The sequence below is a fragment of the Rhinopithecus bieti genome, unplaced genomic scaffold (genome assembly GCF_001698545.2).
Source record: "Rhinopithecus bieti isolate Rb0 unplaced genomic scaffold, ASM169854v2 scaffold_17275, whole genome shotgun sequence".
In the NCBI taxonomy this organism is placed as follows: Eukaryota; Metazoa; Chordata; class Mammalia; order Primates; family Cercopithecidae; genus Rhinopithecus; species Rhinopithecus bieti.
In genome coordinates, this window is record NW_016808908.1 from 1,055,036 (window position 1) to 1,071,505 (window position 16,470).

The 16,470-nt window shown below is 38.4% G+C and overlaps 1 protein-coding gene across 3 annotated transcripts in view; it reads left to right on the forward strand.

The window, feature by feature from the left end:
* NUP205 (nucleoporin 205) overlaps positions 1–16,470 on the forward strand; it is an 81,292-nt gene that overhangs the window by 19,079 nt on the left and 45,743 nt on the right. For all 3 annotated transcript variants that reach the window (XM_017887734.1, XM_017887735.1, XM_017887736.1), the window contains 10 exons: positions 1,122–1,327; positions 2,674–2,856; positions 5,493–5,543; positions 6,115–6,324; positions 10,031–10,130; positions 10,531–10,668; positions 11,972–12,161; positions 13,482–13,602; positions 15,585–15,666; positions 16,173–16,337. In XM_017887734.1, the coding sequence (XP_017743223.1) occupies positions 1,122–1,327; positions 2,674–2,856; positions 5,493–5,543; positions 6,115–6,324; positions 10,031–10,130; positions 10,531–10,668; positions 11,972–12,161; positions 13,482–13,602; positions 15,585–15,666; positions 16,173–16,337 (1,446 nt within the window). The remainder of the gene's footprint in view (positions 1–1,121; positions 1,328–2,673; positions 2,857–5,492; positions 5,544–6,114; positions 6,325–10,030; positions 10,131–10,530; positions 10,669–11,971; positions 12,162–13,481; positions 13,603–15,584; positions 15,667–16,172; positions 16,338–16,470) is intronic.

A 16,470-nucleotide genomic window follows, 5' to 3' on the forward strand; every position in this document is an offset into this window, starting at 1 on the left:
CCAGGATGGTCTCGATCTCCTGACCTCGTGATCCGCCCGTCTCGGCCTCCCAAAGTGCTGGGATTACAGGCTTGAGCCACCGCGCCCGGCCCAATTTTCTTATTTGATTATCAGACTGGTTTAGTTAGACCAAAAACACTGTAAAAGGGAAAAGAAATTAAGCGTCTGCTTTGTTAGGTAGATATTTTTATCTTTACATGTGAAGAAACAGGTTTAGAGAAGTTAAGGAATTTACCCAACATCACAGCTATTTGGGGAGCCATGATGGGAGCTGAAGTCGGCTTGGCTCCAAAGCCAGTGTTATGACTACTTTGTCAAACCTGCCAGTCTTGTGTGCTGTGCTTTTGCTTCTGATGCCTGGTAGGCAATGGAGTAGTGTAATTCACAAATTAAGACTGTAGTTACCTCTTTCTTTGGGAATTCAAGCTCAACATTTGCGAATTATTCTGTGGGAAAAAGCAGCCCTATACAGTTAGTTACATGAGAGCACAGAGAACTCTCCTGGATGTGAAGTAGGTAACTGACATCCAAAGTAAATTACCTTTCATTTACATGGGCAGTAGCCCCTTTCTTCAGTAAAAGTTAATCCAGAGGAAAAATTAATCCAGAGTTCTAGCTCACAGAGGGATTCTAACCCTCAGCACAGAGGGATTCTCACAGAGGGATTCTAACCCTCAGCACATTACTTAATCCAGGACAAAGATCGCCTTTGTGCTAAGACAAAGGCAAACAAAGTTTATGGTTTTAGGCTGGGTGCAGTGGCTCATGCCTGTAATCCCAGCACTTTGGGAGGCCGAGGCAGGCAGATCGCTTGAGGTCAGGAGTTCGAGACCAGCCTGGCCAACATGGTGAAACCCTGTCTTTACCAAAAAGACAAAAATTAGCAGGGCGTTGTGGTGCACGCTTGTAATCTCAGCTACTTGGGAGGTTGAGATAGGAGAATTGCTTGAACCTGGGGAGTAGAGGTTGCAGTGAGCCGAGATTGCCCCACTGCACTCCAGCCTGGGTGACAGAGTGAAAACCTGTCTCAAAAAAGTTTGTTTTAAATTAATTTTCTCTCCATTTCCCAGCAAATGCTTAGATGTTTTTTAAAGAAAATTCTGTGCTGTTTTTCTTTATAGTTGAAAATATTCAGGGAGCAGGTGGCAGTCCTGTTTCCTGGGAACATTTCTTTCACTCCTTGATGCTTTACCATGAACACCTTCGGAAGGATCTTCCAAGTGCAGATAGCGTTCAGTACCGTCACCTTCCTTCCCGTGGCATCACCCAGAAGGAGCAAGACGGATTGATTGCTTTTTTGCAGCTCACATCTACCATCATTACTTGGGTAGGTAACTCATCCTCAGCATAATTTTATTTTTATTATAGCACAGTAGCATTTTAAGAGCCCCAAACATTTTCTTTTAATTTAAGAGTAATAAACTTAGCCTATATAGATAGACAGATATATAGCATTCTGCCCTTAAGTTTTTTGTTTTTTGATTTCTAGAGGGTGTAAGTTATGGTAGCCCTGCTCATTGGCATAATCTTAGTATAAAAATAATAGCCTGAGCCTGAAAGAAAATAGTCAGAAGGGCAAATTAGAACCGGTTGTTGGATGCATATGCTTCTAGGTTTCCAGCATAGGTGTAGAGGTATATGTGTGCATTTATGTGTGTATACATAAAGAATATTGTAATTAAAAGTTATTTACTGAATTATTTTTCCTCTCCTTATGCCAAACCATTTTACCTGCCACTACCAAATTGGTCTTTGTAAAAAACATTATTTTCATGACTGTATGTAATTTCCCAACTCGGAAATATCTTTTAGTTATGTCTGTTGTTCACTAGAATAGTCTGACATTCTCTCTGAAGGGTAGGAATAGGAACTTCTAAGTTTTTGGCTTTTCTAATAGTACTTAACATTATTAGGCATCAAAATGTCAGTTATTAACTGTTTCTCACTGAATTAAAATGGAGATGGGAGGGGAGGATAGGGAAAGGTTAGTTAACATACAAAGTTACACACAGAGAAGAAGAAAGTTCTAGTGTTCTATGGCACTACAAGGTGAATATAACTGGCAGTAATTTATTGTATATGTTCAAAAGCCAGAAGAGAGGATTTTGAATGTTCCCAACCAAAGAAATGAGAAATGTTAGCTGATGGATATCCTAATTACCCTGATTTGATCATTACATATTGTATCATGTATCAAAATATGACTCTGTACCCATAAATATATAGTTATTACATATCAACTAAAAATGAAAAAAAGTTATGATACTTGATACTGTATATCTCCATTTTTTTTTGAAAAAAGGACAAGATTTTTTTTCATTCATACTTTATATTACAGTATAATATATTGTTCCAGAAAGGATTTAAGATGCCTAGGTAAGATTTATCCAACCCTTGCAGACCATTTATCTCTGTTTGTATTATTTCTCATACTTGAAACTGCAAAAGTAATTCTACAAAGTCTATTTCTCCTCCAGTTTTTTACTTTGAATGAATGAGTGACCTGATTTGATGTGTTGGTAGACTTCAAACATAAATGATAGGCTTATTTTTGTTTTAGTATATATTAAACCTATGAGGACTCAGTATAAATGATAGCAATTTAGATGATTGCTGGTCATTTTCTTAACTTTTAAAAATGGAAAGTCTTGTTCTTTTTGTGTCAATTCTTAGAGTGAAAATGCTCGCTTGGCACTCTGTGAACACCCTCAGTGGACCCCTGTTGTGGTGATTCTGGGACTCCTCCAATGCAGTATTCCCCCTGTCCTAAAAGCTGAGCTACTGAAGACACTCGCAGCTTTTGGAAAATCTCCTGAAATTGCTGCTTCCCTCTGGCAGTCATTGGAATACACTCAGGTAGGGCTCTGAAGTCCCATATTTATATTATCCCAATGTGGAAAGTTGGGCTTGATAATCCCGTAGAAGCAAGAGCATTCGATTGGAATTTATAGTACATCATGAACATCCCCACTAGAGTTACCGTTTAGGGACTGAGCATAGCAACAGAAACTAATAGACTTGGGTTTTTTTCTTAGTTTGGTTGATAACTTCACTAGGTTACCAGAGATTGGTTCTTCATGTACTGTACCTCTCTGAAGACCTTATTTTTCAATGTCTATAAGATATTACTAGATGGACAGAATTCCTCCACTCTGTCTTTAAACCAGGCTGATGTAAGCCCTCACAAGTCACCTGCACTCATTAAATGTGGGGAATGTTTGTTTTTCTTATCTGCTCTTTCCTGCCCTATACCAGAAGAGTGAAGTATCTCTATATAGCCACATGGTCACTGGGGTTGTTTTTCCATTAAAGGGCAGGTGTAACTGTCAAGTTTGCACGTAATTTTTTTTTTTTTAAGACAGGGTCTCGCTCTGTTGGCAAGGATGGAGTGAGTGCAGTTGTGTGATCTCAGCTCACTGCAGCCTCCACCTCCCGGATTCAAGTGGTTCTTGTGCCTCAGCCCCCTGAGTAGCTGGGATTACAGGCTTGCGCTACCATGCCCTGCTAATTTTTGTATTTTTAGTAGAGATGGGGTTTTGCCATGTTGTCCAGGCAGGTCTTGAACTCCTGGCTTCAAGTGATCTGCCCTCCTTGGCCTCCCAAAGTGCTGGGATTACAGGTGTGAACCACCACACCTAGCCTGCAGAGACATTTTAACAGCATTTAGAATACTTTTTATTGGTGTTTATGAAGGTTTATTTCCAGGACCATAAACTTAACTTTGGGCAGAATGGGAATGTGACAGTTGGATTTTTTGACTTCTGTACCCTGATGCACCTTTGCTGATGTGGGGAAGTAAATGGATGATATAATGTTTAAAGTCTCCTTAACTTCAAAATTATTAACATTCTTTTCTCTAAAGATAAGCTCCGTTAAAAATTTTCTATCAGGTATAATTATTTTATATGTGATAAAATAAAAAAGGAAAATATGGATGTGCTTTATAGACGTATCTCTAGGAAAATGGTTAGGTGGGATATGTATATCTGTCTTGGAAGTAATACAACTAAAGAGACCCTGAGATTCTAACTCATTATTCATAGAGGCAAAATTTTTTTTTTTTTTTTTAAGACGGAGTTTTGCTCTTGTTGCCCAGGCTGCAGTGCAATGGTGTGATCTTGGCTCACTGCAACCTCCACCTCCTGGATTCAAGCGATTCTCCTGCCTCAGCCTCCTAAGTAGCTGGGATTACAGGCATGCACCACCACACCTGGCTCATTTTATATTTTTAGTAGAGACGGGGTTTCTCCATGTTGGTTAGGCTGGTCTTGAACTCCCAACCTCAGGTGATCTGCCTGCCTCGGCCTCCCAAAGTGCTGGGATTACAGGCGTGAGCCACCACGCCCAGCCGGAAGCAACCATTTTGAAGCAGTGAAATACTCTAGATTATTTTCTAACATATGTATCCTGAAGATGTTATTGATACTTTGTTGACATAATAATTAACGGAGTTGGGGTTTGCTGAGAGGCTGAGTAACTTTTGGCTTACTATTGATACTTTACCTTTTGATTCCTGAGTGTTCCAATACTTACTAGTGTCTTACAGGCTTAGTGCTTCTTTACACCTGAAATCAAATGTGATTGGGTTTAGACATTTGTATCCTTAGAGCAACACTATTGTTTTTGAAGGATTCTACCTAATTAGTATACTTTTGATTTGCAAGAAAGTAAAGTATCATGACAGTAGCATTATTTATTATACCGTAAACTACTTAGGCCCATATCAAGGTCTGGACAGGACATCTTAAGTCAAAACTTCAGCCTCCTTTAACAAACCCGTTCTTAAGAAGTTTGTTGGCTGGGCACAGTGACTCACACCTGTAATCCCAGCACTTTGGGAGGCCAAGGCGGGCGGATCACCTGAGGTCAGAAGTTTGAGAACAGCCTGGCCAACATGGTGAAACCTTGTCTCTACTAAAAATACAAAAAAAAAAAAATTAACTGGGTATGGTGACACATGCCTGTAATCCCAGCTACTTGGGAAGCTGAGCAGGAGAATTGCTTGAGCCCAGGAGACAGAGGTTGCAGTGAGACGAGATCATGCCTCTGTACTCCAGCCTGGCCGACAGAGCGAGAGTCTGTCTCAAAAGAAAAAAAAAAAGGAAAAAGAAAAAAAAGTTTACTTTTTGGGTTTTTTGTGCCATCAGTAGGATTAGTTAACAGTCCAGTATCTTGAACACTGGTGAGATTTCATCCCGTAAATCCTTTTTAAAGATTCATTTCCTAGAATATCTGAGAGGAAATTTGCTGAGAAGTCTTGTGTGCTCTTAGAAACTACCAATTTTCAGAACCCCAGGCAGTCAAAAGTTCTATCGCAACCTGACAGAACTGCTAATGAAAGTCCATCCAGGGACTAATTGATTGTCATTTTGATGGACATTGTGAGATCTGTGGGTCCAGTGGGTGAGATATGTGACTATTATATTGCAAAGCCACTAATATTCATTGATGAATGAGGAGTGCTTCTGACATCTACTTCTTACTATTTTAAGATATTGCAGACCGTGAGGATTCCAAGCCAGAGGCAAGCTATTGGTATTGAGGTAAAGTTTTCCTTTTAGTTTAAATGCTAATTCATTCATGCATGTAATGATAAGTCTATGAATCACTCTTACCCTTTTACGTTTCCATAATTTTCAAATTTAATGTATTTTATTTGAAGGGTTTTCTAATCAGTGTTGAAATAGAGATGAAACTTTTAATAAAAGGAACCACAATATTTAGTGTTTCAGAGTTAGAAAAGGATGTTACATGGCAGCCATCCAAATGGAAAGTTCTTGATTTTAACTCAGTTTAATTAGATTACTTGAGTCAACCTGAGATGAGAATTGTTTTCTTTTCTCTCTAATTCTCCCTCTCTTTTAAAAGAAACATTAAAGATTTCTGTTTTTAATTCAAGTTTGGGGACAATAAGTGGGAATTTGGAGTTCTTCCATCTGACTCATCTGGATTCATATAATACTTTTTTATCTTTTCCTCTAAATGAAAAACAGAAATATCTGTTATGTCTTTTGGTGTGAGTTAGCACTATTAATAAGTTAATGTCTGCATAATACTCTGCACTTCATAGCTAATAGTTTTTATTACCATGTTTTCTTTCTTTTTATTTGGAAGGTTGAACTAAATGAAATAGAATCCCGGTGTGAAGAATACCCGTTGACTCGGGCCTTTTGCCAGCTTATTAGTACCCTGGTGGAGAGCTCATTTCCTTCTAATTTGGGTGCTGGACTGCGGCCCCCTGGCTTTGACCCTTATTTGCAGTTCCTTAGAGACTCTGTGTTTCTGCGATTCCGTACGAGAGCTTACCGGAGAGCAGCTGAAAAGGTTATGTTCAGAGAAAAACTTTATCTCCTTACGCATTTCCTGCTTTTCTTTTATCAAAAGTATATGGTGCTAAATTCGTGTTAGCTTTTGAAAGGGAGTAAAATTCACAGTCTTTATTTTGAAATATCTATGGTCTGATTAGTTTATGTGCACTACAAAATAAATTTGGTCATGAAAACCCAAGCACTGACATTAGTCATCAGTAATCTAATCGATAGGAGTTCATATTCAGATCCTTTTTGACTAAAATGGAACAAAAAGTGTCACATTTGTTGGAAACACACTACTACTGCTAATTGGAATGGTTTAGGTTAGGGATTGAAATAAGTTTAAACTTGCACACCAGTTTCTATTGATTAGTGGCACTGGGTTGTGGAGTATTGGCTTAGGGGGAAGGAGTATTATAATCGTTTAGGCATGTCTGCCATGGATGGAGGCTGAGGGAGCACTGATCTTTATGACACATTTGCTCTAGTTGCAAGACACTAACCACTGAGCTTATATATATCATTTTATATAATTCCAATATTACCATGAGGCAGGTACTATTTAATATTCCCATTTTACAGATGGAGGCTTAGCAAGGTTAAGGAACTTGCCTAAGGTCCAGGACCAGGATTTGAACCTAGGACTCTGATTCCAGATCCAAGCTCATAACCACTAAGCTATGTAAGAGACTCTTCTAGGTTCTGATGTAATTCACGTTAGTCTATAATACTGTTTATTAACCTTAAATAATATTCTTGGTTGTATCTTATAGGAACATTTCTGCTTTATTTTGGTAGTTGGCTGTTTTTGACCCTGTTGGGTTTTTTTGTGTTGTATTAATGACGATAAACATAATTTAGTTAATGCAAATTTGGAGAAATTAGGAAAATATAAAAAATAAAAGAAAATGGCCAGGTACAGTGGCTTACGCCTGTAATTCCAGCACTTTGAGAGACCGAGACGGGTAGATCACTTGAGGTCAGGAGTTCCAGACCAGCCTGACCAAACTGGTGAAACGCTGTCTCTACAAAAATAGAAAAATTAGCTGGGCATGGTGCTGCACAGCTGTAATCCCAGCCACTCAGGAGGCTGAAGCAGGATAATTGCTTGAACCGGGGAGGCAGAGGTTGCAGTGAGCCGAGATCATGCCACTGCACTCCAGCCTGGGCGGCAGAGCGAGACTCGACTCATCCTTGGAAAAAAAAAAAAAAAAAATATATATATATTACTATATATATTTATGTATCCTGTGTGTATAATATATGTGGTGTGTTTTATATATCTATAAGAAATTATATCATCCTTAATTTTGTTGCCAAAGGAAGAATAACGACTTTTAGTCTTTCTTATGCCTGTACACTTAATTAACATTTGAGATAATTAGTTATATTACTTTGTATTTCTTTTTTATCCACTTAGCATCATGGGGATTTTTTTTCATGTCCTAGGATATTCTTTGAAAATAGCCTTTTTAGGCTGGGTGCGGTGGCTCACACCTGTAATCCCAGCACTTTGGGAGGCCAAGGCGGGTGGATCACAAGGTCAGGAGATCAATACCATCCTGGCTAACATGGTGAAACCCCATCTCTACTAAAAATACAAAAAAGTTATCTGGGCATGGTGGCGGGCGCCTGTAGTCCCAGCTTCTCGGGAAACTGAGGCAGGAGAATGGCGTGAACCCGGGAGGTGGAGCTGGCAGTGAACCGAGACCACACCACTGCATTCCAGCCTGGGTGACAGATCAAGACTCTGTCTCAAAAAAAAAAAAAAAGAAAATAGTCTTTTTAGTAACTGCATAAAACCTATTACTTGTATCTAGCATAGTTTATTCACTGACCTGTCATTGGATATAGCTTTTTTTTGATATTTAGACACAAATAATTGAAGTTCTTTTTTTTATCAATTGCATTAGAATTTTGGCTTGCCAGGTTGTAAAAATGAACGCTGAGATGGAGTATAAATTTAGCTCTAGAACTACTTTGTTGACATATATTTCCTGATGGGAAGAAAACAATAACAGCAACCATGCCTCACGAATAAAGTCATTTCAGATGAATAATGAGTGCTGATAATTACAGCACTCATTTCATCGAAATGTTCTGGTACTTTTTTTACAGTTGCTTTAAATGCCTTATATGCTTTTTCTTAAAAAGATCATTGTGATCTGAGTGTTTAGAGCATTAGTCAGCCATATTCTCTCCAGATGCCATCACTTTTCACCCATGCAGAGCCACACTTCAAGTGTTGCTGCTTTTCCCTAGCTGCCATTCTTTCAGTTCCACCCCAACTTACTCTAAAAAATTTTCCCTCAATTTTGTGAATTTGTTGTACTTGAAAGTGTTCTTAATGTATATGACTATTTTAGGACACTAGCTGCTCACACAAACAGTGCTTTGGATTGAGATACATAACAAGGTGTTAGAGGCAATCAGTATGTTTACCGGTCCTAAATCCATTATTATGTGGTAATATGCCTTTTTTATTTAAATAAATTTTTTTGAAAATTTTGGAAACTGCAGAACAGTGAATAATATAAAAATAATGAAAAAGTCACTTTATAGTCCCATTTTCTAACTCAGCCTTGATACAATTAATGTGCAGTGGAAATAATAATTTTAAAATAGTAATTCAAAAAACCACCCTGTCTACAGTGACCAACACAGTCTTATTAAAATTCTATGTAGTGGATTTTTTAAGCAAAGTTTTAATTTTACTGGCAATGCGGTTGTATATAATTTTTTTGGCATAGGTATTTTTCTTTACTGGTACATAGCTTTTAAATACATTTTGAACAAGAAGGCGATAATGGAATTATTTGGGGCAAGCCTACCAGCGATTGTGTCTTCTTACCTTCTTTGACTATAGCCATGGATGGAACCCTGGTCTAAGAACAAGAAGCCTGGGCTCGACTTTCAGCCTGTTTGCTGCCAGACTTTATGGTCTTGGGGAATTCATTCACTGCTTTGAGCTTCACTTGCTTCACTTATGGGGAGTTTAGATGAGATGATTTCTCAGATTCCATGCAGCCGAGCTTCTTAGAGAAAATGTGAAATATTTGGCACTTGAAAAGTGTCGGCCGGGTGCGGTGGCTCAAGCCTGTAATCCCAGCACTTTGGGAGGCCGAGACGGGCGGATCACGAGGTCAGGAGATCGAGACCATCCTGGCTAATACGGTGAAACCCTGTCTCTACTTAAAATACAAAAAACTAGCCGGGCGACGAGGCGGGCGCCTGTAGTCCCAGCTACTCGGGAGGCTGAGGCAGGAGAATGGCGTAAACCCGGGAGGCGGAGCTTGCAGTGAGCTGAGATCCGGCCACTGCACTCCAGCCTGGGTGGCAGAGCAAGACTCCGTCTCAAAAAAAAAAAAAAACAACAACAAAAAAAAGAAAAGTGTCCAAATTTGATGTTTAATTATAAATTGACTATGACTAGATACTAAATGTTGTCAATGTATTAATGAATTCCAAACATCTCCTATAAAATATATCTTTAAGAATAATGAATTAAAATACGTTACCTTGAAAATGAGCCAGTTCATTATCTTTTAGCAAAATAAAGCAAAATGAATTGGGATTTCTATATTGCTTAGCCTAAGTGAATAAAGTAGATAAGAAACTTCACTCATTTACTGGAAAAAGAAGGGAAAGAGGGAAAAGCCTTGCAAGGCCACCACCTTGGTCTGTTTTATTGTTGTTGACATATTTGTATCTTTCTATAGTGGGAAGTTGCTGAGGTGGTTTTGGAGGTGTTTTATAAATTGCTCAGAGATTATGAGCCTCAGCTTGAAGATTTTGTAGACCAGTTTGTGGAACTACAAGGTAATTTAATTCTGTCACTTTCAAATAAGGTATCAATTATTTATAATTTATAAATTATGGCTATGTGATACATACATTTAAAATTATACTTTTAAATTAGAATTTAATCTTTTGTTTCATTGTTTTAATCATTTTAATTTTTCTGTTCAAGAGAAAAAATTATTGAATGGAAGATCAAGAACACTGCATTACAGTTTCTTTAATGAGTTAACAGAATAGTTGACTAACTGCTTCATGCAGATTTGCCCTTAGGAGAATTACTACTGTGTTTCTAAATTGAAACTTGCCTTTATCTATTTAGATGCCATCTAATTTATAAGTCTCATACATTTCATATAAATCAAGGGTGTGACAAAAATACTAACCCATCATCTCTTGGAATATGTTATGTTCTATTTAGGAGAAGAAATCATAGCCTATAAGCCACCTGGATTTAGTCTGATGTATCATTTGCTGAATGAGTCACCAATGTTGGAGCTTGCTCTCAGTTTACTGGAAGAAGGAGTTAAGCAGCTTGACACCTATGCCCCCTTTCCTGGTATATACTTAAAAGTCTTCATGTCTTGCAAACAGTTTTGATGTTTTCATCTTTTGTAAACTGAGAATTTGAAATAGATGATCTCTGAGGTCATTTTTCCCTGTAAGATTCTCTCTCTGTATCTGAAGTGGTGTTTTCAATGAATCATTTAAACGAGAGTGTATCATAAGTAAAAACAGACTAAAGTACAGAGAGATTCTCAGTGTAACTGTGTTTCACTGCAGGGTCTTTTGTAAGTAAAGTGATTTTTCTATCATTTTAACATCTTTAACATCCCCAACTTTAAAGTACTTTTTTGTCCATCGCCCCCTCTCCCTCCCCATAATATTTTAAAAAGCACTTACTATAGTGCCTGATACATAGTGGTCAATAAATTTTACTTGTTATTATTACCACTAATTATTGAGTGCTTACTATGTATTTGGCTCTTTTAAAAGCACATTGCATATATTAATGCATTCAATCTATTCAAAAATGTGTTAGATCTTATTATTTTCATTTAAAAAATAAAGAAGCTGAAATACAAAGAAGTTACACTGGCTTTCCCTAGCAAGTATGGGAACTGGGATTTGAACCTAGTCAGTTTGGCTCCAGAGCTCATGCTTTTTACCATGATGCTATATTACCTTTACTTAATGTGGCTATGATCAAAATGAGAAAAGAGATTCTAAACATATGAACAATAACTGTATAGTCAGAATATACAGGTAAGAAACTATAAGAAGAATTAGGCCACAGTTTTAAATTTGGTCGGTAAGATTATGGGTGATCCTTCTTTCTGTTTTCTGCTTTATTTTCCACAATGATTTTGTCTTACTTTAGATCAGAGTTTCTCAATTTTGGCACCATTGACATTTTGGGCTGAATAATTCTTTTTTGTGGATGATGTCCTGTGTATCGTAAGCTGGATGCCAGTAGCACATTTCCAGTTATGATAACTAGAAGTGCCTCCAGACATTGTCAAATGTCCCTTGGGGCTCAATCACCCCATTCTGAGAACCATTGCTCTAAACAATAAGGGAAAAGATAAAGGAGAAGTGACTTGAGAATCCATTCCATGGAAGTATTCTGGATTGCAAAATAACCATAACTTGCCTAGATGAATGGTTTTGTGAAGTTGGAGTTGAAAGTTTGAAACAATGAGAGCTTAAGTCTCTAGGTTTTGCTGCTGAAAGTTGGAAATAAGAGTCTAACTCTCTAGATTTGAAAATCTAAAACTTGTCATTTGTCTTGTTTTCCCAAGAATTGACTGTGAGTTTTTAAGATAAATTTAGAACTTTCTAACTTTATTTTTGGTTGATAGGGAAAAAACACCTGGAGAAAGCAGTACAACATTGCCTTGCACTTCTCAATCTTACTCTGCAAAAGGAAAATCTTTTTATGGACCTTCTAAGAGAAAGTCAACTGGCTCTAATAGTCTCTCCTTTAGAACAGCTTTTGCAGGGAATTAATCCCAGAACTAAGAAGGCAGATAATGTGGTAAACATTGCCAGGTAAGTTACCTTTGTAGGTAGAGAAATGAAATAGACATTCTAGCTTTGATTTTCAAATCTGGTTAGTTATCTAGTACATTACTTTTTTTTCTTTTTGCCTCATTTTCCTTTTTTTTTTTTTGAGACGGAGTCTCGCTCTGTCGCCCAGGGTGGAGTGGAGTGGCATGATCTCAGCTCACTGCAACCTCCACCTCCTGGGTTGAAGTAATTCTCCTGCCTCAGCCTCCTGAGTAGCTGGGATTACAGGTGAGCACCACCATGGTCGGCTAATTTTTGTAGTTTTAGTAGAGACGGGGTTTCACCATGTTGGTCAGGCTGGTCTCTAACTCCTGACCTCATGATCCGCCTGCCTCAGCCTCCCAAACTGCTGGGATTATAGACGTGAGCCACCGTGCCTGGCCTCATTTTACTCTTGCCTTCTCTAGCTACCCTGATATTAATTACTCTGAACTTTACAATTTCTTCTGTTCCATGTTCTAAAAATCCAAGTCTTTTTTTTTTTTTTGGAGACAGGATTTCGCTCTGTCACCCAGACTGGAGTGCAGTGGTGCAGTCTTGGCTCACTGTAACCTTCACCTCCCAGGCTCAGGTGATTCTCCCACCTCAGCCTCCCAGGTAGCTGGGACTATAGATGTGCACCTCCACATCTGGCTAATTTTTGTATTTTTAGTAGAGATGGGCTTTCACCATATTGGCCAGTCTGGTCTCAACCTTCTGACCTCAAGCAATCTGCCCACCTCAGCCTCCCAAAGTGGTGGGATTACGGATGTGAGCCACCGTGCCCACCCAAAATCTCTAAGTCTAAAATGACAATATTGTCTATCTCCTATAGGGAAACTAGGTGTTTGGAGGATAGGGTTGGACAGGAAGCAAACTTGTCACAGAAAACTTGAGCTTTCTGGTGGTTTGACGTTCCGTGGCTTGTAGAAGCATCACCCTGATCTCTGCTTTCAGTGCTGCATGGCATTTTCCCTGTGTGTGTATGTTTGTGTCTGAATTTACCCTTTTTATGAGGACACCAGTCATATTTTATTAGGGCCCTCCTTAATGACCTCGTCTGAACTTCTTTGGCTATGTATGCAAAGACCCTACTTTCAGATGAGGTCACTGGGTTAGCCAGACTTTACATAAGGATTTTGGGGCCAGGGACATGATTCAACCCCTAACAGACTGCATCTGTTTAGAAGGGGACAGCTTTTTCTAATTTACCTCAAAGTGCTGTATGGGCAGGGGAAGCCCTGGTTCTGAATTTTCTTTATTGGGAATAGTGAGACACCAAAAATTTTATCACTGTTCCTCAAATGTTTTCTTTTTTTAAAGATACCTATATCATGGCAATACTAATCCAGAATTGGCTTTTGAAAGTGCCAAGATCCTCTGTTGCATCTCTTGCAACTCTAATATTCAGATAAAGTTGGTTGGAGATTTCACACATGACCAGGTAACTGATTTTGTTGTTGTTGTTGTTTTTTGGTGCATTGTGCATTTTGACTATATATGAAAGTTATAATGTCTATAGAGGAATCATATTCTTGGTTGTGGAAAAATTCATTAAGAGTAAGTATATTTCTATAGGATGGGTGAAAACCTATCCACGAACTTGGCTATGACTTATCTTTGAAGATGATGCTATTGGCAGTGTTACTGCATGTATTATAGTATGTGGCTGTATAGCCTAACACGACCACTGCTACTCTAGGCATGTTTAAAATTATTAGGTTTGCTGTAACTTGTTTGTTTACTGCTCCCGACCTGTCAGTTGCCTGTGTTCTGAGTGAGCCTCTGCAGTTCTGAATATCTCGTTGTCGTAAGTTGTCTACTTCACTGGTTTTCTTGTGATCCACCTATGTGTCACTTCATTTGATAACACTGCAGAGTGTTTTTTTTTTTTTTTTTTTTTTGAGGCGGAGTCTCGCTCTGTCGCCCGGACTGGAGTGCAATGGCCAGATCTCAGCTCACTGCAAGCTCCGCCTCCCGGGTTTACGCCATTCTCCTGCCTCAGCCTCCCGAGTAGCTGGGACTACAGGCGCCCGCCACCTCGCCCGGCTAGTTTTGTATTTTAGTAGAGACGGGGTTTCACCGTGTTAGCCAGGATGGTCTCGATCTCCTGACCTCGTGATCCGCCCGTCTCGGCCTCCCAAAGTGCTGGGATTACAGGCTTGAGCCACCGCGCCCGGCCCACTGCAGAGTGTTTTTAGGAGTTCCTCTTTTTATTCAATTTATAATAGTTCTGTTCACTGAATAGCTACAATTGCTGAATCTGCTTTTTTTCTGTATGAACATTTCATCCCATTGTCTTTATGTTGGCAGTCACTGCTTTAGCTAGTTGAAGAATTTTTATTTTTCTTCTTTTGAGACAGGAACTCGCTCTGTCACCCAGGCTGGAGTGCAGTGGCACAATCTCAGCTCACTGCAGCCTCTGCCCCCCAGCTCAAGCGATCCTACAGGCGCATGCTACCACACCCAGCTAGTTTTTTTGTATTTTTTTGTAGAGACAAGGTTTTACCATGTTGCCCAGGCTGGTCTTGAATTCTAGAGCTCAAGCAGTGTGCCCACCTTGGTCTCCCAAAGTGCTGGGATTACAGGCATGAGCCACCGTGTCTGGCCTCGTTGAAGGATTTTGTTGTGTAGTCCTTCACAGAGTCTCTATTTTGAAATAGGGACTCTTCGGGCATGTTGATGACACAGATCTTTTGTGTTATAGTCCCTCACATCTAGTACCTTTAGCATCCCTAGATGCCACTATCTGTTAGTAGTAACCTCTAGTTGTGATTACTTAGATGACTCCACTTATTTCTAAGTTCCCTTTGGAGTGGTGGTACCACCCAGCATGAGAACCACCATAAGTGTAAATCTCATCTGTGGCTTACGGATGAGGTTTATGAAACCATGTGATAATCGGGGGATGCTAAAGATTTTTGATATGCTGATTTTTTTGGTCGATTTTGGTATAAATTATTATTGCTGATTTAACATCCTCCTAGATTATTAAAGGCAAAATCAGCTCAGAAATAGAAAACGAGTGATAAGTAATACATTTCTAAAGAGAGAAGATGAAAATTTTATTTTACGTTTTAGTTAAGATCTCATAACATTGACTGTATAATGAAGAGCTCAGTAAACAGCAGTTTAATGTGTTTTTTTTTTTAACTAGCTTGATTCTTTGGGAAATCAAGGAAAATTAGGAAGCAAGTTTTGAAATCAATAAATTTATAAAACTTTTGTTTCTTATTTGTATAGAGAGCTAAATTATGGCAACTTAAGTCACTGAGTTTTCTACTAAAAGTGTAACTAAAACATAAATACCTAAGCAGATTTGCCTATTTTCTTTATGGATGAATGTTTATACATATATCAATCATAGTTTTCTAATATTTAGAAACCTGTAATAATTTGTCATTTTTTACCTTCATGTTACTTCAGAGTATAAGTCAGAAACTAATGGCTGGATTTGTGGAGTGTTTGGATTGTGAAGATGCAGAAGAATTTGTACGTCTGGAAGAGGGTATGCCTTAGATTAATGTGCATACATGCATTCTTTTACTTTTTATATATGCTTAATTTAAAGAAAACACTTGTAATTGTTAACTGTTTAGTGATGGTGTAAGAGAAATTGAGAATTTGCTAGAATACAGGTTGAGAATACAAAATTCAGAATAAAATCTGAAACCTTGTGAGCACCACCAACTTGACTCTCAAAGGAAGTGCTCATTGGTTCATTTTGGATTTTGGATTTTTTGATTAGGGATGCTCAACCTGTATAATGCAAATATTCTAAAATTCAAAAAATCTGAAATCTGAAGCACTTCGAGTCCCACACATTTCAGATAAAGGGTACTCAACTTGTAAATTTATAAGGTTTTTAGGATTCCTCTTTAAATAAATCTGAAATGAATGTGATAGATAATCAGGCAAATGATCTAAAGAAAGCATGGAGGTTTGGAATACAAGTTTTGTATTTTTCATTTGACTTACGTTACCTTTCCATTGTTTTGTGATTTCTGCATTAAGGGTCAGAGCTTGAAAAGAAATTAGTTGCAATTCGTTATGAAACAAGAATCCACATCTTGAATCTTCTCATTACCTCTCTGGAATGCAATCCACCCAATCTTGCTCTCTACTTGTTGGGCTTTGAATTGAAGAAACCTGTCAGTACTACAAATCTACAAGATCCAGGTATAGCCTAAGACATAAAGGCATTTCTTTCCATCCATATTTGTGTATCCCAGGGGTCATTTATTGCATTCTGGGCTCATGGGATAATTCATTCAAAGAAAAAGTGTATGAAAGGTAAGGTGATGGATGGGTC